Here is a 26,667-nt window from a genome sequence, read left to right on the forward strand (position 1 = left end):
GCATTTGGAAGGCCGTTTGGCCCAGCTGCACCCTCCGTTTTCAGTTTTCTTATTACTTCTTTTAGTTGTGTACTGTTGGTTAAGGGGTAAGAGCCGTTGGGGCATAATTCCTTAAGGTCTTTTTCAGTTTGCACATTTTCCGGAGTTAATGGACAGTTTGCGATTACACTCTACTTTTCCTCCTGCATAGTTTCCAGATCACTTTCCAGCCTTGGTTGCTTATCATTCGTTGAGTAATTGTACAAGTTTTAAATATGTTGTACCCATTTAACCTCGCTAATTCCTGCCGTTTGATACATTCTTGTTCCCTTTGTTAGTTTGTTTAAAATGCCCCAAAATTCGCTGCTGTTTGGCAATTTGCTGGCCTAGAGCAATTGCGCCCAGATTTTTTCCAAGTGTTCTTTTTTTGCATCCCTGCATTTCTCTGTGTATTTTTTCCTCATGTCTTTGATGTATCGTTTCTCGCAAGAAATGCGCATGCGTGGGCGTCCGCGCATGCGCATTTGTCACAAGAAGTTGTAAACGAGGAAGAGGGAGCCCCGGAGACGCCGCGCTGCAGGTAAGTCTTTATATTTAATTATTTTATCATGCACGACAATATTTTAAAAGGAGGACGGCCGGGAGGCGGGTGGCGGGCGGCAGGCAGCTCCGCTTCGCCCTGGTGTGTGCGTAGCGCTGCCTGCTACGCCTACTTCGAAAACTGCGAAGCAGGCAGCGCTACGTACACTACGCGGGCGAAGCGGAGTACTACGCCCGGGGTTAGCCCTGACCCCCTTAACATCCGAGAGGTGTTAGGCAGGGGTGGGTTTTGGCACCTCTTATTTTTATTGTATATTAGTGGATGTTTTTAATAGCCAATGGAAAAGATATGCCTAGGGTAACACTGATTTTGTACCATTTTTGCTATACACAGATGACACAGTTTTGTTATCTCGCACAGCTAATGGTCTTAGGGGATTAGTGGATCTATGTGTACATTTTATTAATGATATTGACCTGGACATCAAACCAATATCCCTAAAACTCATTTAATGAGTTGCTGGAAGATTAACTCCAAAGTCAGGCCTTTAACTAATAAGGGCAGAGTAATATCGCAGGTTAGCTTTTTTCCATACTTGTGAGTCACTTTTAATCAACATCGCAACTGGAGCCCATGTATGGCTGCTAGAGACCAACGGTTTAAGCAAGCTGAACACAAGCAATGAGAGGCAACACGTAAGCAGTAAAGATCAATTTAACATCACGTTAACTGTCAAAATAATTTTCAAATCTATTTACAGATTCCAATGTTGCTTAAATGTTCTTTTTTATTTTCTTCTTTTTCAGTCTTGAAAGTATTACAAACAGACGCAACCAAAGCACTTTCCCCCAGACAAGGGCTTCTCCAGGACTGCGAACAAGTTAAAAAAAAGACAAACACAAATACATTGACTTAGCCAAGTGCCATATGAAAAAGACATAAAAACATAAATACAATTTAGTACAGTACTGGTCCATATATCATAAAAAGAGAAAAATGCTTGGCTTAAAACTGTGCATACATCAAACCCACAATGAACCCAACAGTGACACCCAATCACTAAAAACGTCCTTCTAGTAACTCCTTTACAGGAAACCATGGTACACACATGCCTTAAAATACTAGTATTTTGTAAAACACCCAAATGTTCAACCATGATCTATCCACTACTCATGGTTCCTGTATGAGCAGAGCCCAAAGAATAATATCATAAAGACAGAGCATGGCAGTTAAGAAGAGGCAAAGACAAAAAAAACAAATATAAACGACTAAAAGAGCACAGACATAATATCTTGCATCCACAGCGAAAAAATAATTCTTCTTTTATCAATTTATCCACACGCTTATACATGCTACAGAGAAAATTGTACTCACAAAGTCTCCAAGAGCGATTACCAAAGAACATCTTGTTCTGGTTGCAATATAGGTAGTGGGCAGCAAAAGTCCTACTTGTGTCCCAAATCCTTCGCTACCCACTACAAAAATACGACAAGCAAAAATTGGCCAATAAATTGTAATTCAATCCTTAGCTTAAACTAGATATAAAGTGAAAGTTGAAAAAACAATACACAAAAAAAGGAATACCATATAGTGTAAAAATCCCATACATTCCTTAGCCAGTGATAAGTTTATAAGTGACTTATAACCCAAAGTATCACATACAAAAAATCATGTGACAGTATGACAGAGTACATAGAAATAGTAAGGGTTTTCCAATATGATTGTATCCACATCCAACTTTGGAAAATCTCAGAGTCAAAACCAGGATAGTGTCAACCCATGTCCATGCACCAGAACATCCAAAAAATGTAAACGAAGTACCTGTATGTATTCGAACCAATAATTAGACGGTCTGCTTCATCGACCGAGCCATGCGTTTCCCGGTTTGCACATACGAATATTAGATACAGGAAACAGTGATCCCAGCTAAAGGAGTACTTCGAAAAAGAAGCAAGACCATAAACAAATTAAGTACAGTTTTAAACAGTCGAAGAGCACTACTACAAAGAACTGATATACACATGAACTCAAATAATTCTGCATTAGTTGCATTAATCCTGCACATAGCAAAACAGACTATCCTGCGAGACTCTGGGGCACATGTTATTAATTCAGTAACAATGTCAATCATGTGCTCCAGGGCACAAATAATTTGTTCAATATCAATGTCCGTCATGTGCTACATGACGTGACAGTTGCCATTAAAACCGCGAGCTAGAGAAGTAGCGGAGTAGGAAAAAAGATGTGGAGATCTATCTATTTTATGGCCTGCCCTTACTCTGCTCCTGCCTTTACACTATATTGGGTTGCATTTTAATTATCCTTATGATCATTGAGGACAATAAGGTGTTATGGACATTTTGTCTGCATGACAAACTACTTACCGCTCTCTTTGATTGACGTGATTTGCCACAGAATCTAACCGTCGTTATCAACATTGAGGACAATTTGGTGTTATGGGTATATATTGTCTGCATGTCAAATTGTTTTTCATTCTTTTAGTTTGACGTAAGTTGCCACTTAGGATAATCTATTTTTGCGTAATCATCGATTATGGCTTTCATCTTTTAATATGGAATGTTACCAGGCATGTGTTGTTTACTGGTGATGACAAGGGTGTGTTCGAGCCGGGTCTACAAATAGGGTTGAGATGCGGCTCTGTGCACGCCAATGAGATATTGGAGTTTTGGTTGCCGAGACTGTTAAACATATTATCAATATACGTACAAGTAGGAAACCTTATATGGGTAGAATTGGTAGTAGGGTTGCTATCCAGTGTTGCATTACAGGCATTGTCACTCCCTATTTAGGTGACTTCAAGGATTCAAAAAGGTTGGCTGGTGGAGATATAGACACTGCGGGCCGGAAGATATTGCCAAACAAAGGTATATTTTTCAGTACTCAAACTTGAAATGTGTCACTCTGTGTTTCTTTCTTTATAGCTTTTTGTTGTATTTTGTAATCCCTTGTAGAGCGGCACAATGGGTGCTGTTGCAATATAATGGTATGTTTCCTTGCCTTCCTAACCAGGTCAGCATTATTCAGTACTCTCCCTACCTTTTTTAAACAGCTGCTGGACTTGTAATGGCTGTGCCTTGCTGTATATGACTGACTCTGGACACAGATGTGGTGGGCCGGGTTGCGACACCGCACTACTATATTTTCTCTGCATCTTCTTTCCTACTCCTCTACTTCTCTAGATCGTGGTTTTAATAGCAACTGCTATGTCATGTAGCACACAACGGACCTTGATATTGAACCAATTATTCATGCCCTAGAGCAAACGATTGACATTGTTACTGAATTAATAACATGTGCCCCAGAGTCTCGCAGGATAATAAGTTTCGCTATATGCATTATTAATGCAACTAATATAGAATGATTTGACCAAAATACACCAGAGCACACCCGATCATTATATCTATAATCCACAAGTAGACTTTTTGCCAACAAAGATGTTCCACTTTGCCATTGATCAAATGTCCTTTTAATTAAAAATTAGAGTAGAGTCTTGAATCAGGTCCTTCTGTAAGCTTTTATTTTCACTTCTTAAAACATGGAGAGCAACAGCAGCCGACGCACGTTTCCCCCTCCGGGCTTTTTCAAGGCTCGAATTTGATGCAATTATATCCTAATAAACGTATCCCTGTTTACGAAAAGATAACCTCCTTGTTGGTTATTCCCAGACATTTCACGGATGAGAAGCCATCCCAACTGACAGTGATGTCCACTATTTTAAAGTTATGGGTCCTTTCCAAGCGCTGTCTCACAGTCCCGAAAAACCGCTTTGTTTCGTTTTTGGGACCTTGATAAGTCCTTTCTGTATTCTGCAGTATTTCACCGCTACTTGTAATCGGCAGCTAAGCCCTGGAGCAAACGATTGACATTGTTATTGAATTAATAACATGTGCCCCAGAGTCTCGCAGGATTGTAAGTTTCACTATATGCATTATTAATGCAACTAATATAGAATGATTTGAGTTCATGTGTATATCAGTTCTTTGTAGTAGTGCTCTTTGACTGTTTGAAGTGTACTTGATAGGTTTACGGTCTTGCTTATTTTTCTTTATCAAGTACTCTTCGCTGGGATCACAGTTTCCTAAATCTAATATTTGTATGTGCGAACCGAGGAACACGTGGCTCGGTCGATGCTGCAGACACTCTCAGTTATGGGTTTGAATACATGCAGGTACTTCGTTTACTTTTTTGGATGTTCTGGTGCATGGATATGGGTTGACACTATCTTGGTTTTCACTTTGGGATTTTCGAAAGTTGGACATGGCTGCTTGCATATTGGAAACCCCTAAATACTTCTACGTGCACTGCTCTGTCATACTGTGACTGGATTTATGTACGTGATCCTTTTGGTTATAAGTTACTTATCACTGGCTAAGGTATGTATGGGATTTTTACACTATACGGTATTATCTTTTTGTGTGTTTGTTTTTCAACTTTTACTTTATATTTAGTTTAAGCTGCAGATTGAATTACAATTTACTGGCCGATTTTTTCCTGTTATCTTTTTGAAGTGGGTAGTGAAGGATTTGGGACTCTGGTAGGATGTTTGCTCCTCACTACCTATATTGCTACCAGAACAAGACTGTTTTTGGTATGTGCTCTTGGAGGCTTTGTGAGTACAAAGCGTGCTCGAGGAGATTTGTGAATAAATGGATAAAGAAGAATTATTTTTAGTTTTGGATGCGAGATATGTTCTGTGCTCCTGTGCTCTTTTAGTCATTTATATCTTTTTTTCTTAGTCTTTGACTCTTCTTAACTGCTTTGCTCTGCCTTTATGATATCATTCCTTGGGCTCTGCTCATACAGGAACAATGAGTAGTGGATAGACCATGGTTGACACACTTGGGTGTTTTACAAAATACTTGTATTTTAAGGCATATTGTGTACCATGGTTTCCTGTTAAAGAGTTACTAGAAGGATGTTTTTAGTGGATTTGATGTATTCACGGTTTTAAGCCAAGCCTTTTTCTCTTTTAATGATATATGGACCAGTACTGTACTAAATTATATTTATGTTCTTATGTCTTTTTCACATGGAACCTGTCTTAGTCAATGTATTTGTGTTTATCTCGTATGCAGCCCTTAAGAAGCCCATGTCTGCAGCAAAACATGTTGGTTGCATCTGCTTGTAATGCTTTCACGATTGAAAAAGAAGAAAATAAAAAGAACACTGAAGCAACATTGGAATCTATAAATTGTTTTGAAAATGATTTTGACAGCTGACCTGATGTTGAATTGATCTTTTCTGCTTATGTGTTGCCTCTCATCGCTTGTGTTCCGTTATATATGATTTATGACCATTTGGCAGCTGCCCATTTGAGGAGGGAAATATTGGTTTAAAGAAACGTATTTGTGACTACATTGGGTGGTGCAGTGATTGAGCCTACCTAGCTGCTACTATTTCTTCGGTTTAATCAAGCTTGTGGTGCCCTCTTTAAGTTTTCTGCAACAATAGGAAACAAACCCATAGTTCCTCTTCTCCAAATCTACAGGATGAAATACCTGCTAGTACTTACATATGGTGCAGCCATTTGGGGCTATCAAAATTCTATAAAAATACAGAGGGAAGAGAACCGGTTCTGTCAAACTGCTTAGGGTTGGTCCCACCAGCCCAAGTACCTTTTTCCATGACAAACTGGGTCTTGGGTTTGTAGAAGATTTTGTAAAAATAGCCCCACTACTTTTATGGATCTCTGTTTGGTGTGGGGACCACACAGCTTTTAATAGGGCAGTAATCCAGTATTGCCTTGATTGTGATCTGGGGGATAAGATACCCAGGTTGGCTTACATCAAGAACTTGGCAATTAAACTGGAGCAAACACAAGGAGATGATGGACGGAGCACTGAAACTTTTCAGACACTCATCTCCACTCACAGTTCTGGGTTGAATCCATCATTACTCTTTAGCTCACTTCGCCACCCCATTTGAGACCCAGCCATATGCAAATCAGTCTTGACCCTGTGCCTCATGGGAACACCCGAGACCGAACTGCCGGGCCAGGTCTTCCCTGAACCGAAAACAAGCATCCTGGGACCTGTTTCGGGGTAACACCCCTCATCAGCAAGGCTAAGTTGAGTCCAGTGGCAAAATGAGCAAGGGACCAATGTCTGGGGATGCCCTGCCAACTCAAGGTGAACAAAGCAAACACAAGGAGATGATGGATAGAGCGCTGAAACTTTTTGGACACTCACCCCCAGTCACAGATCTGGTTTGAATCCATCATCATTCTTTAACTCACTTATCCGTCCCACTTCAGACTCAGCCATATGCAAATCCGTCTTGACCCTGTGTCTCATGGGAACAGTCCAGACCAAACTGCTAAGCCAGCTCTTCCTCGGACCGGAAACAAGCTTCCTGGGACTGATTTCGGGATAACACCCCTCATCAGCCTGGCTAGCTTGAATCCAGTGACAAAGTGAGCAAGGGACCCACGTCTGGCCATACCCTGCCAACTTAGGGCGAACAAAGCAAACAGAAGGAGATGATGGAATGAGTGCTGAAACTTTTCAGACACTCACCCCCAGTCACAGATCTGGGTTGAATCCATCATTGTTCTTTAGCTCACTTCACCACCCCAGTTCAGACACAGCTATATGCAAAACAGTCTTGACCCTGTGCCTCATGGGAACAGTCCAGCCCGCACTGCCAAGCCAAGTCTTCCCTGGACCGGAAACAAGAATCCTGGGACCTCTTTCGGGCTAACAGTCCTCATCAGAATATATGAGCTGTAACAACCATCAGACAGTAGCATAGATATATGGTTAGCAGTACTACGAAAGTAAAAGGATGGTACAATTCTACCATCTTGCAGTAATGATGAATATATACAAGTACATAAAACACATGATAAGAAAGTGCGTACTCCTACGATGAGTCCCTAAATAGATGTACTTAAATGTACCTAGCATCTGTGTAGGTGTTATGCCAAGAATCCCTCTAAGGTCTAGTCCACCCCATTACCTGAGAATTAGAGAATGTGGTACCCCGTCCTGGTCTCGAGTTGTACACCCTGCAAGGGATGTTAGACTAATGCTAACTCATGGCCTACAACCTTCCAGGCAGGCCTTGACTGTAATAGAACAAATGAAAAGAGACCAAAAAAAGAGATTTGCGCAGCAAAGAGCTCACACAACAAGCAGTTCTGGATGAAAATGCTTTACGTTGGCCAGCAACGAAACCCATAAGAGTTTTGAGCTCATATCAATCTCCTATTAAACGGAAAAAAACGGCATTTTAATTCTGATATAACCGAACATGCATGGAGAGCTCATATAGAAGCTACATTTAACACCCAGATAGCCTCTGGCGCACCCTTTAATAACGATACATCGAAGGCGATATGGTCTGGCACTATTACTTTTAGGCATACTCCAACCAAAGAGTCCTGGACGGCAGTGACACTCATACTGACCTCCCAGGCCGTAGATTTTAAAACCTGCACATCAAAACCGATAAACCACGGCAACCCCCAAGACAAACAACCAGAATGAAAAAATCCAGCCAGGTCCACTTGAAACATCAGGGTCAGACCCACTAGTCCCCCATCTACAGATCACACAAAAACAGGTATTGATCGCCATTAAAAAACAAAAGTCCGATGGGGCCCCTGGACCAAATGGCCTGCCCAACGCCTTATTCAAAAATAGATCCAGCTTTCTGATCCAATCATTTAACATTGCAGTTTGCTCACAGTTTGGAGACCCACACCATCCCCGACTCCTGGCGAGGAAGCATCCTACACCCAATATTCAAATCAAGGGCCCGTTCAGATCCATCCAACTATAGGTTAATAGCCCTCATGGATGTTAAGGCAAAAATCTACGCTGCAAACCTGTTGAAAGATCTAGAGGACTGGGTTACAGCACAAAACTGATCCCCAATACACAAACGGGTTTTTAGGCCGGGATGGGTACCCTACCAAACATATCTGCTGTCACGTACCTGGCCAACCAAGCTATTGCCACCTCAAAAGTTTTGTATACCTGTTTTGTAGACCTCAAAGCAGCCTTCGACAAGGTCCCCAGATCCACCCTGTGGGCAAAAATGAAATTCTGGGGAGCCCCCACAAAATTATTGGATGCAATAATTAACCTCTACTCAAAAACATGGGTCCAAATAAAAATGGGGGACGGTCAAATTCTAGCGAATAAACTCATCATCACCACCAATGGTTTAAAACAGGGGTGCGTTCTAGCCCCCTGCTATTCAATATCTACAGAGCCGAGTTAGACAATAACATACGTCTAACATTAGGGGACTCTCCAAAACTGGAAAAAGTGTGAATATCAAGTTTGCAATATGCTGACGATATCGTGATGCTATCCCAAACACCCGCGGCCTCCAACGATTGATAATTCAACTAGCAGAATACACAGCCACCACTCAACTAGATATAAACTTGAAAAAACTATGGTCATGTGTTTCTCTAGCCCTCACAAAAAACTACCAAAATTTACCTGGACGATCAACAGTAACCGCCTGGACCAGGTGGGAACATACAAATGCCTGGGAGTAACATTAGATCGCCATCTTAACTATAAGCAATATCTAGAACTGCGGAAAGCCAAAGCAAAACAGCTAATATTTGCATTTAAAATCTTGCAAAAAAATCTTAGTGACAGTTTGACAACTCACTTATTTAAGGTCTTGGCAGAAAAATTCTTGCCATCAATCACACATGGATCGGAACTCCTAAACACAAAGGACTCAATAATTCTAAATACTGCTCAAAGAAGTCTCTTCAAAAAACTATTTACAATTCCGCGCCACATCCCACAAGCTCGGATCAGATTGTAATTCGGGTTAAAAAAACAGATCCCGACAAGACAAGGAGCTCTTGCAAAATACTATTGGAGAATGAGGGCTGCGGATGAAGAGTCTCTGGCACATTACTGCTGGCTGGAGGTTGAAAGACAATCCATACTGAGTAACTCAGTCTATTCATTCCTGAAGCAATCTATTGAAGCTCTGAAGTTAGAGGAAGCTTGGCACACAATATCATCTGATCCAGAGTTTAAACGAATAGTCAATAAAACGATCAAGCAACAATCTCAGGAAAAAGATAAAGCCTCATTGACCTAAAAAAATAATGCATGGATAGTGTTGCCAACATATAAAACACTAAGGGGCAGATTTACAATAACTGGCGCATCCCTGCATATCAGCAGGGATGCGCCAGTTATTTTGCATCACGGCAGACACCTTTTGCGCTACCATGGATGCACCGCATTTACAATGCGGCGCACCATGGGGCAAGAATAGACAGATGCATGACGCATCTGCTGCCGTAAAGGTGACGCATTGCTGGAGTCGCGTCGTGAGCGCGACGCAGCTACAGCACGGCTCGGGTGCCCCTATGTTTCAAGCAGGCGCAGGGTTTTGACGCAGCACGGCCGTAAAAATGACTGAGTGAAATCTTGTAGATTTTACTTAGCCACTTTTAAAAGGCGTTCCTGCGCCGGAATGCCCCCCCCCTGCGCCGGAACGCCCACATGTGGCGCAGGGCTTTACAACATGACGCATCTCCCTAGATGTGTCACGTTGTAAATACCCCGTAGCATGGCGCTGGCTTTGCGCCGCCGCTGTGTCACAAAAGTGACGCAATGGCGGTGCAAATGTGGCGTACAGGGCTTGTAAATCTGCCCCACAATCCTCAACCATACCTGTCAGAACATTTTGCAAGTCATAAAAAGTGGAAGCTGTTTTTATTGAGACTGGGAGTTTATCCATCGAAAGATCTTATCCCAAAATGAAAACGGACCTGGTAGTCAATGGATTGCCGCCTTTGTGGACAAGGAGATGAATCATTGCTCCCCCTACTGTGCATTTGTCCGGCATTATCATCCACACGGAAATAACTTTTACGGCCAACAATGAAAAGAGAACAAATAAGGACTTGTAGATCTGCCGTAATAAAATTCTTAGGAGGCTCGACAGTACAACTGGCATGTAAGGCAATAAAGTTTCTGAGCCTAGCGGTAAATGAATTAGAAAAGAGCAACAGACAACTCGAACCGGTTGGGCATGCAAGGTGATAAAGCACAATTGAACACTCCGCAGTCTACTTGTTAATAAGCACAATGCACTTTACCTCAGAGAAATAACAGGAAATCATCAACGGTATCAGCACCTTATCATAGACCACTAAGTTGAACTTAAAAGAGTTCATAAAGGAAACATAAACACAAAGATACAGTCTCTTAGAATCATTTATTTCTCTTTTTTTAATGAACATTTTTACTATATTTGCCAATTGCCCTAGGAGACCATGTACCTAGTAGCTTGGCCGTGCATAGCCCAAGTATAACCTCTCAAGAAGTACGTTTTTTATAGCACGGCTGGCAACTAACAAAACTGTAGGAATCAATTGCACACTGTTTTTAACTTGTTGTTTATTAAAAATGTTAATGAAAGTTAAATCAACCAACAAATTGGTACAGTTGTTCGCGATTGTATGTGTGTTAGCAGTTGTGTCACTCTTTTATGATTTAAACTATATCAAATAAAAGTAATTTTTCATTTCCATTGCTTTTATGACAAATTTTACTGCTCTCGTTTATTTCTGCAGTGTTCCCAATAGTCAAATAAAGTTTTCTTCTTTGCTTTAAAGTTCAACTACGGAGTGTAATGCTACATTTAAGCTCTCACGGCTGATACCTTGCCACTAAGATCAACAAGTCCCGCTTTACAGCAGCAAAACTGTATTAAGGTGTTTATAACAATATGTTGAAACGGAAATCTCTTGATTATATTGTAAAGGAAATAGATAATGCTGTTGCTAGTGAGTGCTGTAAAAACGGTCGATCACCAAATTAAATAGGTCAGTAATATGCATTTGCATTAATATGACTAAAACCTTGCTCTCTTTTCTGTTTCCAGTCTCGTTCCACTTGTCCAAGTCTTGTGGTTTTTACATTTGCTTTCTTTCACTGTTGCCCTATTTTATTTTCTAAACTCTTAGATACCTGGAGAAGAAACGCCTGCTGTTTCCTCGCTTCTTCTTTGTATCCGATCCCGCCCTGCTCGAGATCCTTGGCCAGGCATCGGATTCGCACACAATCCAGGCTCATTTATTGAATGTGTTTGACAACATTAAGACTGTTAAGTTTCATGAAAAGGTATGAAGTTCCAGTTCTATAAAGCTTCTCATGTTGTTTTTGCCAATGTGATGCAACCATTCAAAAATTTAATTTGGCATAAAATTGAGTTTGTGATTTACAACAGCATTGCTCAGTAACACCTCATCCAATTAAATTCATTCTATTAGGTTCTGCTTTATAGGGCTGGGGATAAAATGACATTTTGTTTTCCAAATATGTTCTATTTAGGAGCATCTAAATAAATAAACACACATCAGAACCACAACAATGTTAAGCTGCTCAGCATTCCTTATTGGACCACCACTGGCCAAGACTCGATGCCCAGCAGCCTACAGTAAATGAGACAACAGGAGCAGGGAGTTAGAAATGAGAAGTGAGAAGAAACTCATATCAAAGTACCAGGGTCACTCCAATAAAATTATCTTTTGAGGGGGATTTCATCACAAGACTGCAAAACTTATAAAGCTCCCCAAGACTCCTCTGATTCGCTGCTATCAAGAAGTCCAGAACTGATCAGGATTGTGTAAAAGACAATGTACAGCCCTCTAGGAAGGTAGGATCTGCTTTTATGGTTACCCCCACTTTTTGCCAGGTGCTATATGCTGTTTCTGACTAGTCTGACTGAGATCCTGCTAATCAGGACCCCAGTCTCTGTGCTCTCCCACCTAAATTGGTTGTGGTAAGTACTTAGGTACATCCCAGATTGGATACTGGTCTACCCTTATAAGTCCCTAGTATATGGTACTGAGGTACCCAGGGCATAGGTACACCAGGGGTCCCCCATGTGCTGAAGCATGTATTATGCCACCCATGGGAGACTACTCAAACTGTAACTACAAGCCTGCCATTGCAGCCAGTGTGAGCTGGCATAGCACCACTTACTACAGATATAGGTTTAGCTATATCTAAGGTCACTGCGCTTAAAACCTATAAGTCACTCCCAAAGCCCTTTCAATCCTGAAGGCAGGGTGCACGGTTCTAAGTGTGAGGGTGCCCCTGCATGGGCAGGACACCCTTACAACCTTCGGAGTCTATTCTCCCGGTTTGTAAGTGCATCAGCCATTATGATACATAGAGTGGCCATGGGTCATTACGCGATGACCATCTCTAAACTGGCTGTAACTAACCCTGTCATGTTTGATATCAAACATGTTGGAATCATACACCCACAGTGTAAACAAACCATACCCCCACACCGTAAACATTGTGTAAGGTATGATTCCATGCACTGTCAAGCTTCTCCGGGAGGCTCTCAGTGCTCCCGGTACCAGTTTTCCAGAACTGGACAGCAAGCTAGGGCTGCTGATGACCAGAGACATGTTTCTACCTTCTTGCTGCTGAGCCAAGCTCGAGCAGGGGAAAGCAGAACAATAGATATCCTGTCACAGGGAGGTGTGATCACCTCCCAGACAGGGTTTAGTGTATTGGAGCAGGGTGGGCACTTGCCAGCGCCACTGAGACTGCTTGAAGGGCACATTTGGTGCCCTCCTTGCATACTCCAGTTCAAACCAGCTCAGGGAGCCATTGGCTCCCGCTCTGGTGCAAAACTGGACAAAGGACATGGGAGTATCCTCCCCGCTGTCCAACCCCTCCCCTTGGAGGGACCCTGAATCGTCCCAACCCTTTCCTTATGGTACTTAAGGGCTTACCTCTAGGTGGGTCACTAGATTCGCAGTGGGACACCATTCATATCAAGACACCACTTCTTTTCCAACCGTCTGGACACTCTGGACTTTGCTGGTGCTGGACTTTGCTCTGGGCTTCGAGACTGCAACTGGGAAGACTCCTGCTGCTCCTGGTCTTGTCGTCCTGCAAGTCTGTGCCTATGCTCCATACAGTAACCATCCAAGGACACCTGAAGGAATCTCCCTTGAAGTGAGGGAGTCACTTCCCTGCATCTCCAGGCACCACAACAAAGCTGAACGGCCTGCTGATCCTGGGTTCCCACAGACTCCAAAAGGTTCAGTAACACAGTTGGTAATTCTTCATATCCCTCGAGGCCTACCCTCTCACCAAGTTTGAGGCCAGTATCCCTCTTTGGAGCTGCAGGAACCGAACCCCTGTGCACCACATCGACTTGCCGTTGGTAAGGCTTGTTGGCTTCCTTCCTCCAAGATCTTCAGGCTCCAAACAGCTCCAACCTGAAGCATCTCCTGCAACCAAGATCTTCGTCCTTACCGTATCGCTTTCACCGTGGGCCTGCATCTTTGGTGAGCTGCTCGAGGTCCCCTTGCGACTCCAGTGCCTCCAGCCTGAGGGTCCTCTTGAGGGTCTTCTTTGATTTCAGAGGGCTCCCCTGATTGCTGAAGCCTGCTCTGATTCCTCTGCTTGTGGTGAGTCACCGGGACCTTGCTGCTCCCCACACTGCACCTTTTTTGCTTTCTATGTTGGTTGCAGTTGCCAAGGTTTGTTGGTGCCCCCGACGAACATCAACCCCTCAGCTCTCTACATCTGACGCAGGACAGCTTCTGATCAGCTCCTGGTCTTCAACAGCGTCACCTGGTCCACACAGCAACAGCTCCTAGGTTACCGTCAGGTTTCCTGCAACACCCGACATCTGTGGGCATTCGTCTTCCGCGCCTCCTGGTCACTCCTGAGTGGCATAGGCTCTGTCCCCTCTGCTTGCAGGTACTTCTCACATTGAATCTACCTATGAGTTCCACCAGACAATTTCACCTTCTCCAGCAGCGGCATCTTCCAGAAGTCCTCCATTGAGTTCGACTGCAGTTTCTGAAACCACTTCACACCTATGCACACTGCTTCCCTGATGTAAGTGTCCTGGTTCCTAGGGTATCCACAGGTGGGGTGGCTCTCCAACCTTCTGTCTTCCACAGGGTTTCTTAAGGGTCCACTGGGAAGGATCCTTCTTCTTTAAAATTGCAACCACAACTTACCCATTGACTTATATTGAGCCCGCGGTTGTGTTCCCACTCTGCACATGGTTCCTGGTTACTTACTTCGGATGGTTCCTTGGGCCCCCGGCACTTCTATGTCTTCTGGGTATAGTCTTGACTTGAGTTGTGGTTTGTATGGTGAGCAGTCTATATATCGACTTTTAAATATCGAGGGACATAAATATCGAGTCAAAAATATCTACTGTACAAAATATCGAAATAGATAATATCGATGTGCAAAATATCCATTTTTTTTTTTATTATATGTCGATGTAAGTAATATCGTTAGTAATAATATCGACATGTGAAAATATCGTTATTGTGTGTTTAGTAAATATTTTGAAGTTGTTTGTATAAATAGTTAATATGTATATAATATGAGAAATATTTTTTTTGTTTTAGGGGCGGGATGTTGGGTTATAGGGGATAAGGGTGGGGAGTGTTTTAAAAAAGTTAATTATTTTTTAAATATATTGTAAAATTTAATTAGTAAATTTTAATATAAATTTAGATTTTTTTTAAAAAAATTTAGGAGCGGGATGTTGGGTTATAGGGGATAAGGGTGGGAAGTGTTTTAAAAATGTTTATATATTATTTAATTAAAAAAAAAAATTATTTAGAAATTGTAAATTAAATTTAGAATTTTACAAATAATTTTAGGAGCGGGATGTTGGTTTATAGGGGATAAGGGTGGGAAGTGTTTTAAAAATGTTTATATATTTTTAAATTTAAAAAAAATATAATTTAGAAATTGTAAATTAAATGTAGAATTTTAGAAATAATTGTAGGAGCGGGTTGTTGGGTTATAGGGGATAAGGGTGGGAAGTGTTTTAAAAATGTTTATATGTTTTAGAATGTTTAAAAAAATAATGTAGAAATGTTAATTTTAATTTAGAAATTTAAAAATAATTTTAGGAGTGGGATGTTGGGTTATAGGGAATAAGGGTGGGAAGTGTTTTGCAAATGATTATATATTTTTGAATTGTTTATAAAAAAAAATTGTAATTTTAAATTTAATTTAGAAATTTAGTTGAAATTATCGGAGTGGGATGTTGAGTTATAGGGGATAAGGGTGGGAATTGTTGTAAAAAAATATTTAAAATTTTGAATATTTAAAACATTTTATTTGAAATTTGGAATAAAAATATATTTTTAATATTATCTTTTAGGAGTGGGATGTTGGGTTATAGGGGATGAGGGTGGGGAGTGTTTTAAAAAATTTCATTTATGTGTGAATTATTTGTATACAAAATTTAGAAAATTATAATAAAATTTCGAATGTTATATTGAATTTTAGGAGTGAGATGTTGTGTTATGGGGATAAGGGTGTGAAGTTTGATAAAAATGTGTAAAATGTTGGTAATATTGTATAAAAAGTATGTATAAATTTTGATTTTTATTGTACAATTTTAAATTTATTTGGGGCTTGGGATGTTGGCTTATAGGGGATAAGGGTGGGGAGTGTTTTAAAAATTTATTTGAAATTAGTAATATTGAGTAATTTATAATAAAATATAATATATTATAATATAATATTTTGGGATAAATTTTAGATTGGGGATTTGGATTTGTAGAGGATAAGTGTGGGTATTTTTTTATGTTAATTTATTAATAATGATTAAAACATTTTTTTTTAAATATATTTATATTTATATATTTGTATTGCAATTACTGTAATTAAATACATATTGGAGTGGGAATATAAAATAAATTAAGATTAGTATACATGATCTAGTGTAATTTAATATATTTATGAGTGGGAATACTAAATTAATTAAGTTTATTGTTTTGCAACTACCATAATTAAATATAGATTTGAGTGAGAATAGTAAATTAATTAAGTTCAGTGTCCAGCACTTATCTTAATTTAATATAGACTGGAGTGGGAATAGTAAATTAATTCAGTTCAGTGTCCAGCACCTACCCTAATTAAATATAGATTGGAGTGAGAATAGTAAATTAATTAAGTTTAGTGTCCAGCACTTATCTTAATTTCATATAGACTGGAGTGGGAATAGTAAATTAATTCAGTTCAGTGTCCAGCACCTACTCTAGTTTAATATAGGTTGGAGTGAGAATAGTAAATTAATTAAGTTCAGTGTCCAGCACTTATATTAATTAAAGATAGTCTGGAGTGGGAATAGTAAATTAATTACGTTCAGTGTCCAGCACTTATCTTAATTAAATATAGACTGGAGTGGGAATAGTAAATTAATTCAGTTCAGTGTCCAGCACCTACCCTAATTAAATATAGATTGGAGTGAGAATAGTAAATTAATTAAGTTCAGTGTCCAGCACTTATCTTAATTAAATATAGACTGGAGTGGGAATAGTAAATTAATTCAGTTCAGTGTCCAGCACATACTCTAATTAAATATAGGTTGGAGTGAGAATAGTAAATTAATTAAGTTCAGTGTCCAGCACTTATCTTAATTTCATATAGACTGGAGTGGGAATAGTAAATTAATTCAGTTCAGCGTCCAGCACCTACTCTAATTTAATATAGGTTGGAGTGAGAATAGTAAATTAATTAAGTTCAGTGTCCAGCACTTATATTAATTAAAGATAGTCTGGAGTGGGAATAGTAAATTAATTAAGTTCAGTGTCCAGCACATACTCTAATTAAATATAGGTTGGAGTGAGAATAGTAAATTAATTAAGTTCAGTGTCCAGCACTTATCTTAATTAAATATAGACTGGAGTGGGAATAGTAAATTAATTCAGTTCAGTGTCCAGCACCTACCCTAATTAAATAGAGAGTGGAGTGAGAATAGTAAATTAATTAAGTTCAGTGTCCAGCACTTATCTTAATTAAATATAGACTGGAGTGGGAATAGTAAATTAATTAAGTTCAGTGTCCAGCACATACTCTAATTAAATATAGGTTGGAGTGAGAATAGTAAATTAATTAAGTTCAGTGTCCAGCACTTATCTTAATTAAATATAGACTGGAGTGGAAATAGTAAATTAATTCAGTTCAGTGTCCAGCACCTACTCTAATTTAATATAGGTTGGAGTGAGAATAGTAAATTAATTAAGTTCAGTGTCCAGCACTTATATTAATTAAAGATAGTCTGGAGTGGGAATAGTAAATTAATTAAGTTCAGTGTCCAGCACATACTCTAATTAAATATAGGTTGGAGTGAGAATAGTAAATTAATTAAGTTCAGTGTCCAGCACTTATCTTAATTAAATATAGACTGGAGTGGGAATAGTAAATTAATTCAGTTCAGTGTCAAGCACCTACCCTAATTAAATATAGATTGGAGTGAGAATAGTAAATTAATTAAGTTCAGTGTCCAGCACTTATATTAATTAAAGATAGTCTGGAGTGGGAATAGTAAATTAATTAAGTTCAGTGTCCAGCACATACTCTAATTAAATATAGGTTGGAGTGAGAATAGTAAATTAATTAAGTTCAGTGTCCAGCACTTATCTTAATTAAATATAGACTGGAGTGGGAATAGTAAATTAATTCAGTTCAGTGTCCAGCACCTACCCTAATTAAATATAGATTGGAGTGAGAATAGTAAATTAATTAAGTTCAGTGTCCAGCACTTATATTAATTAAATATAGACTGGAGTGGGAATAGTAAATTAATTCAGTTCAGTGTCCAGCAACTACCCTAATTAAATATAGATTGGAGTGAGAATAGTAAATTAATTAAGTTTAGTGTCCAGCACTTATCTTAATTTCATATAGACTGGAGTGGGAATAGTAAATTAATTCAGTTCAGTGTCCAGCACCTACTCTAGTTTAATATAGGTTGGAGTGAGAATAGTAAATTAATTAAGTTCAGTGTCCAGCACTTATATTAATTAAAGATAGTCTGGAGTGGGAATAGTAAATTAATTACGTTCAGTGTCCAGCACTTATCTTAATTAAATATAGACTGGAGTGGGAATAGTAAATTAATTCAGTTCAGTGTCCAGCACTTATCTTAATTAAATATAGGTTGGAGTGAGAATAGTAAATTAATTAAGTTCAGTATGTAGTGGGAGTAGTATGTTAATTAAGTTTGGTAAATAGCAAATATTAGAATTAAATATAGAGTTGAATAGGAACAGTTAAATTAATTTGTTTTAATTTACAACAAATCTGTAGATTTTAGTTTTGTTTGGATAAAAGATAGAAGTTATATCAGAATGCAAATGCCAAATTTTTGTATAAAATAGTAGAAAGGAAAATAAGATTTGTTTTATAGTTGTTGGAATGTATATTAATTAGAGAGAAAATATTGTTTATTATTACGCATATTATAATAATTAAATCATTGAAATAAACATGTAATAACATAATTAATAGTTAACATTTGTATTATTGTAATAATTTTTTTATAATGGATATATATTTGTTTAATGTATATTTTGGACATTAATATATGAACAGACAAAATAATAAAAAAATAACAATTGTGATTTTTATAGCTGTTTAATATTTTTAAATTTATATTGTGTACTCTCAATATTTTTAGACTTTATTTGGATTTATAAGAAATTGTATGTTTTGAAATATATGATAAATATATTTTAATTATTAATATTTATATTAGATAATTAATATTGAAATTATTTACATTTTAGAATATATCTTTTGATTTTGATTTTTGGTATGTTGTAGATACAATATATTAATAATATCATGTTCATACATTTTTTTGGGTAATATATACAGTTTGATTATTATATTAATAAATATATTTTATTTATTATATTAATTTTTATAAGTTAAATAATTTGCACATATATAAAAAAAATAGGTTTTCTTTTTGAGTATTTTATTCTAATGTTTTACTAATTTTTAAAGTAATGTGTAATGTTAAATAAATAGTTAGGGCATTTTTTGGGATTTTCTTAGTTGTTATGTTTGTTTGGGTCTTTTATTTTGTAACCGCTCGCTGTTGTTTTGGGTTATTTTGGTAGAATCCAGGTCGCGGTCGGGAGCTGTTTCGCGTTTGAGAAGGTAAGAGTTATTTTCTTTATTATTAAATAGTTTTAAGTGTTTTGTGGAAGTAGTAATGTTGTAATAAGTGTGTATGGATTTATGTTTTAGAAGTTAGGGTGTTAGTAATAGTTTGTATACGGTTTTATAATTTACGTTGTGTTCCGTGTTTGTGGCTTTGTTAGTGTTTTGTTATTTAGGTGTGTTAAAGTTTTATAGTGTTTGAATAATGTTTGTAGTGATGTTTTTAGGTGTATTATGTGTGTTTGTGTGTGGGTGGGAATGTTTGTTTCTCTTTTGTAGGTTTTACGGAGAAGATATTTTCGTCTCTTTCAAACACCTTTTTTTTTTTAAGGAAGTGTGGATTAGTAGTGTTTACTAATCTTTATTTTACACTTCCTTTATTGTTCGGGTTTCCAGGAGCGGTTATTTACCTTTTTAATATTTTTCATGATTTTTTTATGGTTAATGGATAGTCGTTTTTTGGCGTAGACGTTTTTTTCGAAAAACAGTTGTATTTTTCCATTTTATTTGGATTTCTTTTGGATACCTATGGATTTTGAACTACCTGGATTTATTTGGAAGGAATGTTATTATCCTATTGGAGCAACTACACAGGTAAGTTTATTTAAATATTTTAATTGTGGGTGGGCAAATCTTATATATTTAATATTGTTGTTGTGTACTTGGTTTGTTTAATTATGTTGTCTAAATATATGTAGATATAAATTATTTATATTTTAGACCACATAATTAAATATGTGATTTAATAAAGTGGTTTATTTATGTTGTGATAGTTGTTTTAGTAGAATTGTGGGTTAATATTTTGGAAAGGGTTTAGAAGAGAGTTTGAGCTATTATATTTAAGTACTCAAGTCCTCTTGTGGATGGGTATAGCTGTACCTGTTGTTGTAGGTAATTATACATTTGAGTAGTTTGTCTAGATTGTTTTGGTTTTAATTGTAGGACAGATTGTTGCATTCTTAATTCTTGGAAACTTTGTTCCTTTTGTATGGCAATTAGTAGTTTTTGTAGTGTTGGAGTTGTTCTCCCAGTAGAAGTTAGGAATGCATTATGCCAGCCCTCGACGGTGTTGTTAGTTTTGGCTGTTGGTTGAGTGTACTTACATATACATTCCACCAAGGTATTTGGAACTTGGGCTGACGTCTATGGCCTGATCTGTGTAGTCTCCCCACCCAGGTATCCTCAAAATAATCTAAGAGGGGAGATAACTTTACTTCATTTTGTTTGTAGAATGGACTTTCTAATAAAAGATTGTAATGTTCTGCAACATCTGTGGTTGGTACATAAGCTAGGGCTGTTAGAAGTTTTATTTGGTGTGCAAAACTTATGTTTGTGGCATATTCTACACTTAGTGAAGATTTTTGTAAATGTCTCCATATACATTGGTTTAGATGGAAGTAACATCCTTGGATAGCTGTATGGGGGTACAGTTTTAGAATGCAATTTATCATGGCTTGCTCAAAGTCTATGATAATTCTTTGAGGGTAAAAATCATTTGATTCTTGTTTTAGTTTTCCTAGCATTTCATTATATGTTGTGTTTTGTTTGTTAGGTAATAGTGCATAAATTAAAGGTATGGAAGTGTTGTGATATTGACCGTGTATTGTGTAAAGCTGGTAGAATGGTTTTGGGCATATTGTAAAGGTGCCATCCATCATCCATGTTTGGCATTGTTGGAGTTTAGTTATGTTGTTTGCAGTAGCAAACATTATGATTCTTTTTTCAGTGCTTTTGTTATCAAAAAAAATAAAAGGTTCATTATTGTGGGTGATAGTTAATTCTGGTGGAATGATGATATCTTGAAAAGTTTTAGGGGATGGTATAGTTGTCGTGGTTGATTTTTTGGTCCTAGCAATTGTTCTTTTTATAGAAGCAATTGATGGTAATTGGCCTCTTGCTTCTTTGGGCACTCTAGGTAATAGTTCTTTTAGGATTACACTTGTAGCAGTTTGTGAACCAGTGCTTAATTATTTTATATTTTCAAGGGTTGATCTGACTTCTATTTCAGAGAGATTGGGTGAATGGTTATGCTCTCTTGTATATAGTACAGTTGTTTCTCTTGTTGTTGCTCGTCCGTAGCATTTGTTAGAATAATATTTAGAACACTTCCAGTTCACTTTTCGGTCCGTCTGCTTTTCTTGGGTGTATGTGTAACCCATGTAACACAATAGGAATTTTCCTTTCTGCGAAGTTATAAATTGGGCTTCTTCTGTCATCTTGATGTGTTAGAAATCTGGAAAAAATGTAAATGAAAATATATGCAATTGTACTTTATATATTTCTATAAAAATAGGAAACAAAAAACTATTTTATATATACTTACCAAGTGTTTTTGGTTGTATTTGAATGAAGATGTTCTTTGGAGACAAAATGCTGTTTAGTTGATGTAGTCTCTGAAAGTTAAAGAAGATATATTGTTTTGGTTGGTTTAGTTTTTTAAGTGGGGTGGTATTGCTGTTTGGTATAGACTATATTTTTTGTAGAAACTTTTTTTATTGTTTTACAAATCAACAACTCAACAAACATTCCCCTGCCTTCACCCGTCCCGGAAGTACTACACATTTATCATCAAGACCAATTATCCAGGAGAAGGAACAACCTTCCCACCCAGTTCTCTACCCCCCCTCCCCCACCCCATGTCAATGTACCCCTGTTCTCTACCCCTCTTCCTATGTGCCCCTCCTCCCTAATAAATAAGATGCAGGAGCCCAACCTCTCCCTAAGCAAACGGAGCCTTCCCTAATGCCGAGTGGTATAGATTATAGGTGTTTATTTATACAGGTTTTTAAAAACCTAAAAAAGAGAACATGGATTTGTTTAGGGGTTTAGGATGTTTTGGGGTTTGAGTAGGATTTAATTAATATTTTATAAAGTATTTTGATAGTATACTTACTTTTTAGTGAGTCCTTTCTGGCAATCTTCAATATTTTCTTTAGCTGTTTTGAGTAATATCTGTAGTGGAAACATAAAGAGATGGAATATATAAGTTAGTTATTTATTTGAGTAAAGATAAATTAGTGTTTTAGTTTAATTTGGTAGTTTAGTTAGAAAAGATTATTTACTTACGTTTTTAGAATAGTAGTAGGATGTAGGTTTCTTCTGTTTAGCAGAGTTTCTTCTTCGTTCAATGCTTTGGTTTAAGGCACAGTAGAAGACTTGTTTTAATTGGTTTATATAGTGGTTTTAAATTGTTTCTTGAATGTTATTGGTTGTTTTCTGTATGTGGCCTTTCTATTGGATGGTTTGAATTTTTTCAAGTTAATTGGTTTCCTTTTATGGAAAATGCTAAGTAAGAGTATATTTAGTTTTAAAGGAGGAGAGTTTTAAATAATTATATATAAAACGATTGTTTATAATGTGTTGTAATTGTGTAAAATGTGTTCGAAATGTCTATGTGATAATTATTTCAGTGTTTTTTTATTATGTTGTTAAATATTTAGATCGTTATAAATGTAATGTTTATGTTTAAGTAGAATATAATTGGAAAATGTATGTTTTCGCAAAATATTGTATTTATGTTGTTTAAAGTATTGGTTTTATTAGTATTAGAATTGTTGATATATTTAAAAAAAACGATATTATTGATGTCTATATTTTGGTTATCGATATTTGTTACATTTGTTATATTTATTTACTTATGTCGATATTTAGTATTGCGATATTGATGTGTGCGATATTTGTGTGATCGATATAATTGTATTACGATATTGTCGTGTCGATATTAGTGTATTTTTTTAATTAAGTATACAATGTCGATAATTTTGATGTCGATATATTTGATGCGATATTTGTGTAGTTCGATAATGTGTCTTTCGATAATATGTCAGAGATCCGGTTTGTATACCACTATTTTAGTATATGGTTTGATATCCCCCTGGCGCCCACTGTGTATTTGTGCTGCTTACCTGTTTTTATTGCAAAGCACTGTGTGCATTGTGTATATCTCCTGGTAGGAGATATCTGTATGTATTAGTGAGTGTCTTATAATAAATACATATTTTTTATAAATACACTGTGTGGTTCTTGTTCACGTAATCTATACCAATAAGATTGCATTCTGTTAAAACAAGCTGCTTTACACTCATTCTGAACTAAGCCTGAAGGGTGGTCTCCACAGCTACCACTTAAGAGATTTCTAAGGTTGTCTAAGACCACCATATATTAAGCCAGATTCGCACAAGCCCTGATGGGTCAGTCAGAGGTTGGCTTGGAATTCTATCAACAACTTGAGGTTGTTTCTCACTTGCTGATCTGGAGTTCCACCCTTGTCTGCTGCATGGGCAAGCTAAAATTAGGAAAAACAAGGCTCTTGCAATCTCAGAACTTACATTGTATAGCCTGGTTGCAGTTTGAATGAGATGAGAGGGCCCCTGTCCAAATATAGCAGTCATAGTTCCAAGTGCCTTGCTTCTAGTGCTCTGGTGAAGACTGTCAGACTAGACGCACCTTCAAAGTAGCCTCTTGATTATCCATTGTAGGAGAGTAGGGTCTGCTTTCTATGTTCACCCCCACTTTTTGCTTTTGCTTCACTGGTTTTCGACTTAGATGTGGCTGTGGGCCTGCTAATCAGACCCACAGCCCAGCTGTTCTCTCTCTAAATTCATACTATGTACTTTAGGTGCATAACCCAATTGGTAAGGATCACCTTATTGGACCCTGTACAGTGTACCTTAGGTACCCAGGGCATAGGTGTACCCTAGGCCTACCAGGGGCTGCAGCATGTATTATGCCACCCCTGGCTGGCCTTCCATTGTGACACAACTGGCTGATCACTCAGCTGGGGCAAGGTCGTGTAATCACCCCTTGCTTAGGTGTAGTATTCCTATACCTATTTTATATATAGACACATGTGTACCTATCAGCCACCCCTATGGCAGGCCTTAACAATCCTGGAGGCAGAGTGCTTGGTAACATGTGAGATGGTGCTCTAGCATGAGCTGAGCCTGTCTGCAGCTTTCGGAACCATGTCCTTATAGCTGTTCTATGATATCGCCTACCATATACTCTTAAAGTACCGTATAATCTTAAACGGTTATGGTAACTATGGTTTGGCTTTATCAAAACATGTCGTGTAAGGTGTCTAACACTTTGGAATACTACCCCCATACCATTTCTGGTGATGAGGATAGTATTCCCCCCTTCTAGAGGGAGAAGACATGTTAAACCCTACTTCCCAGGATAAAGTTAACCAGAGCCCCAGCATCACAAAATGGATGCTGCTGCCACAGACACAAGTCTGACCTCCTGCTGCTGGGAGTCCTTCCAGCGAGGGAGGCTTGGACAATAGCTTTCCTGCCTTGGGAGGTGCTAGCACCACCCCAGACAGGACTTAGTGTATTGGGGCAGGGAGGGATGAAAGAAACTAGACACTGCCTGGGGCACACAAGGTGTCCCACGCATAGTCCAGTTCAAACCTGCGCTGGGGCACTCCAGCCCCAGCTCTGGCGCGAAACTGGACTAAGGAAAGGGGGTGTAGCCACTCCCCTTCCTGGTCCCACCCATAGGAGGGACCTTGCAGGTAGCCCAGCCCACTAGCCCAGTATATCAGTAGGTAGCTGAGCCCTGCAGAATTAGATTACCCTGAAAATCTGCAACTTGAACAGAAACTCTGGACCTTCGACATTCGACCTCAGGAAGAAGACTGAAGAATCTCCCTTGTGGCCAAGGAGTGACCACCCTGGGCAACCAGGCACCATCCAGTGACCACTGCTTGCTTTGCGACTGATCCTACGAGGGACGACTGCAGAGACTGACCAGCGCCGTGACTTCCAGACACCTCTGAACCAGATCCACATCTACAGCAAAGCTGAGACCCGTGGAGGCGACGAGGGACGTGGGACCGGCGACTTGGGAAAAGTGGCTAGTAACTGACTAGCGCGACTTCTGAGGCTTCCTCGAGGCTGTGCTTGGGGAATTGAGAAGCCCCAATCCCGAGCACCACGTGCAAAGAAGATCAGCTCCCCACACTTCACGTGTTCTGCGTGGGGCCCTTCTGCACTTGAGTTGTTCGACGTGTTGTCCGGTTGCTGGCCCGTTGGCTAGCGCCCTTTGTGACGACGAACCTTTGACTTTAACTTGCTGGTCCGGCTCCTCCAGACTGGCACTCGCTCCCCTGTGAAAGGGAAGCACCCCAGACCTTCCTGGTCTGCACCAGAAGCAAGTCCTCCATCCTGCGTGGGTTACGCTTGCCAAGGCTTGTTGGGTCCTAACTCGACATCGACGCTGCCGACAGCAAGAGCCTTCGTGGGACAGCTCGCCTCCTGGTCCTGGTCGTCCTCGACGCCTCCTGGTACCCGTGGCTGCTGTGACAAGCTTCACCTCTTCACCTGCATCTTCACAACATCGCCTGGTTCCTTCCTGGTTCCTTCCTGGCTCCTGGCTGGTGACCTAGACTCTGTCCCTTCTGCTTGCAGGTATCTTCCTTCTTGATTCCATCCTTGGGATCCACCGGACACTCTTTACTGACTGCCTGTCAGCAACTTTCCTTCAGGCATCCATAGGAGTCAACGACGAAACCCGACGCAAGTTCACACCTATGCACCCGCAGCCTGTGGGCTAGGTAACTTGAGTACTCCGGTGCTCACAAGGGTATTGACTATCCTAGGGTCTAGTTTCCAAGTCTCGTACACCTAGCTACTCCAGAAGTGTCCTAAAACTCTTAATTTCTAATTACTACTATTTCTATCGACTTTTACGCATTATGCGTGAGTGTTTCCACTCTGCACCTGAATCCCGTGGACCTCCCACTTCCTAACCTTTGGTAGTATAGTGTAGCCCCAGCGATTCCCTAGGCCTAGGCCTAACCTGTGTTCGTGACAGTGGTTCTTATACCACTTACTTAGTATATGGTTTGCGTGGCCCCTAGGGCCTAACTGTATTACTTACCTGTGTGACTTAATGTATGCTTAAATAAGACTGTGTTGTACTTACCTCGAATCTCATAAAGAGTGCTGAGGGTATTTTGACTAGAATAAATACATTCTATTTTTTATATATATCTGTTGTGGTGTCCTTTCATTTGGTATTCAAGGGATTACAAATGGTATAACAGCTGGCTTCACATGCCATACAGAATTTAGCCTAAGACTGCTCTTGTCCATGCTACCACTAGGATAGCTGGTCTATAAGGTTGACTTTACAACCAATCACCATAAGGGTTGTTTGGACTGA

The 26,667-nt window shown here is 38.9% G+C and overlaps 1 protein-coding gene across 1 annotated transcript in view; it reads left to right on the plus strand.

Moving 5' to 3' along the window:
• The window catches only part of DNAH5 (dynein axonemal heavy chain 5), a 5,853,083-nt gene that overhangs the window by 2,486,478 nt on the left and 3,339,938 nt on the right, over positions 1-26,667 (plus strand). Inside the window, exon 32 of the mRNA XM_085606747.1 lies at positions 11,499-11,655. Within this exon, the coding sequence (XP_085462873.1) occupies positions 11,499-11,655 (157 nt within the window). The remainder of the gene's footprint in view (positions 1-11,498; positions 11,656-26,667) is intronic.

This window comes from Triturus cristatus, chromosome 5_2 (assembly GCF_964204655.1).
Source record: "Triturus cristatus chromosome 5_2, aTriCri1.1, whole genome shotgun sequence".
Classification (NCBI taxonomy): Eukaryota; Metazoa; Chordata; class Amphibia; order Caudata; family Salamandridae; genus Triturus; species Triturus cristatus.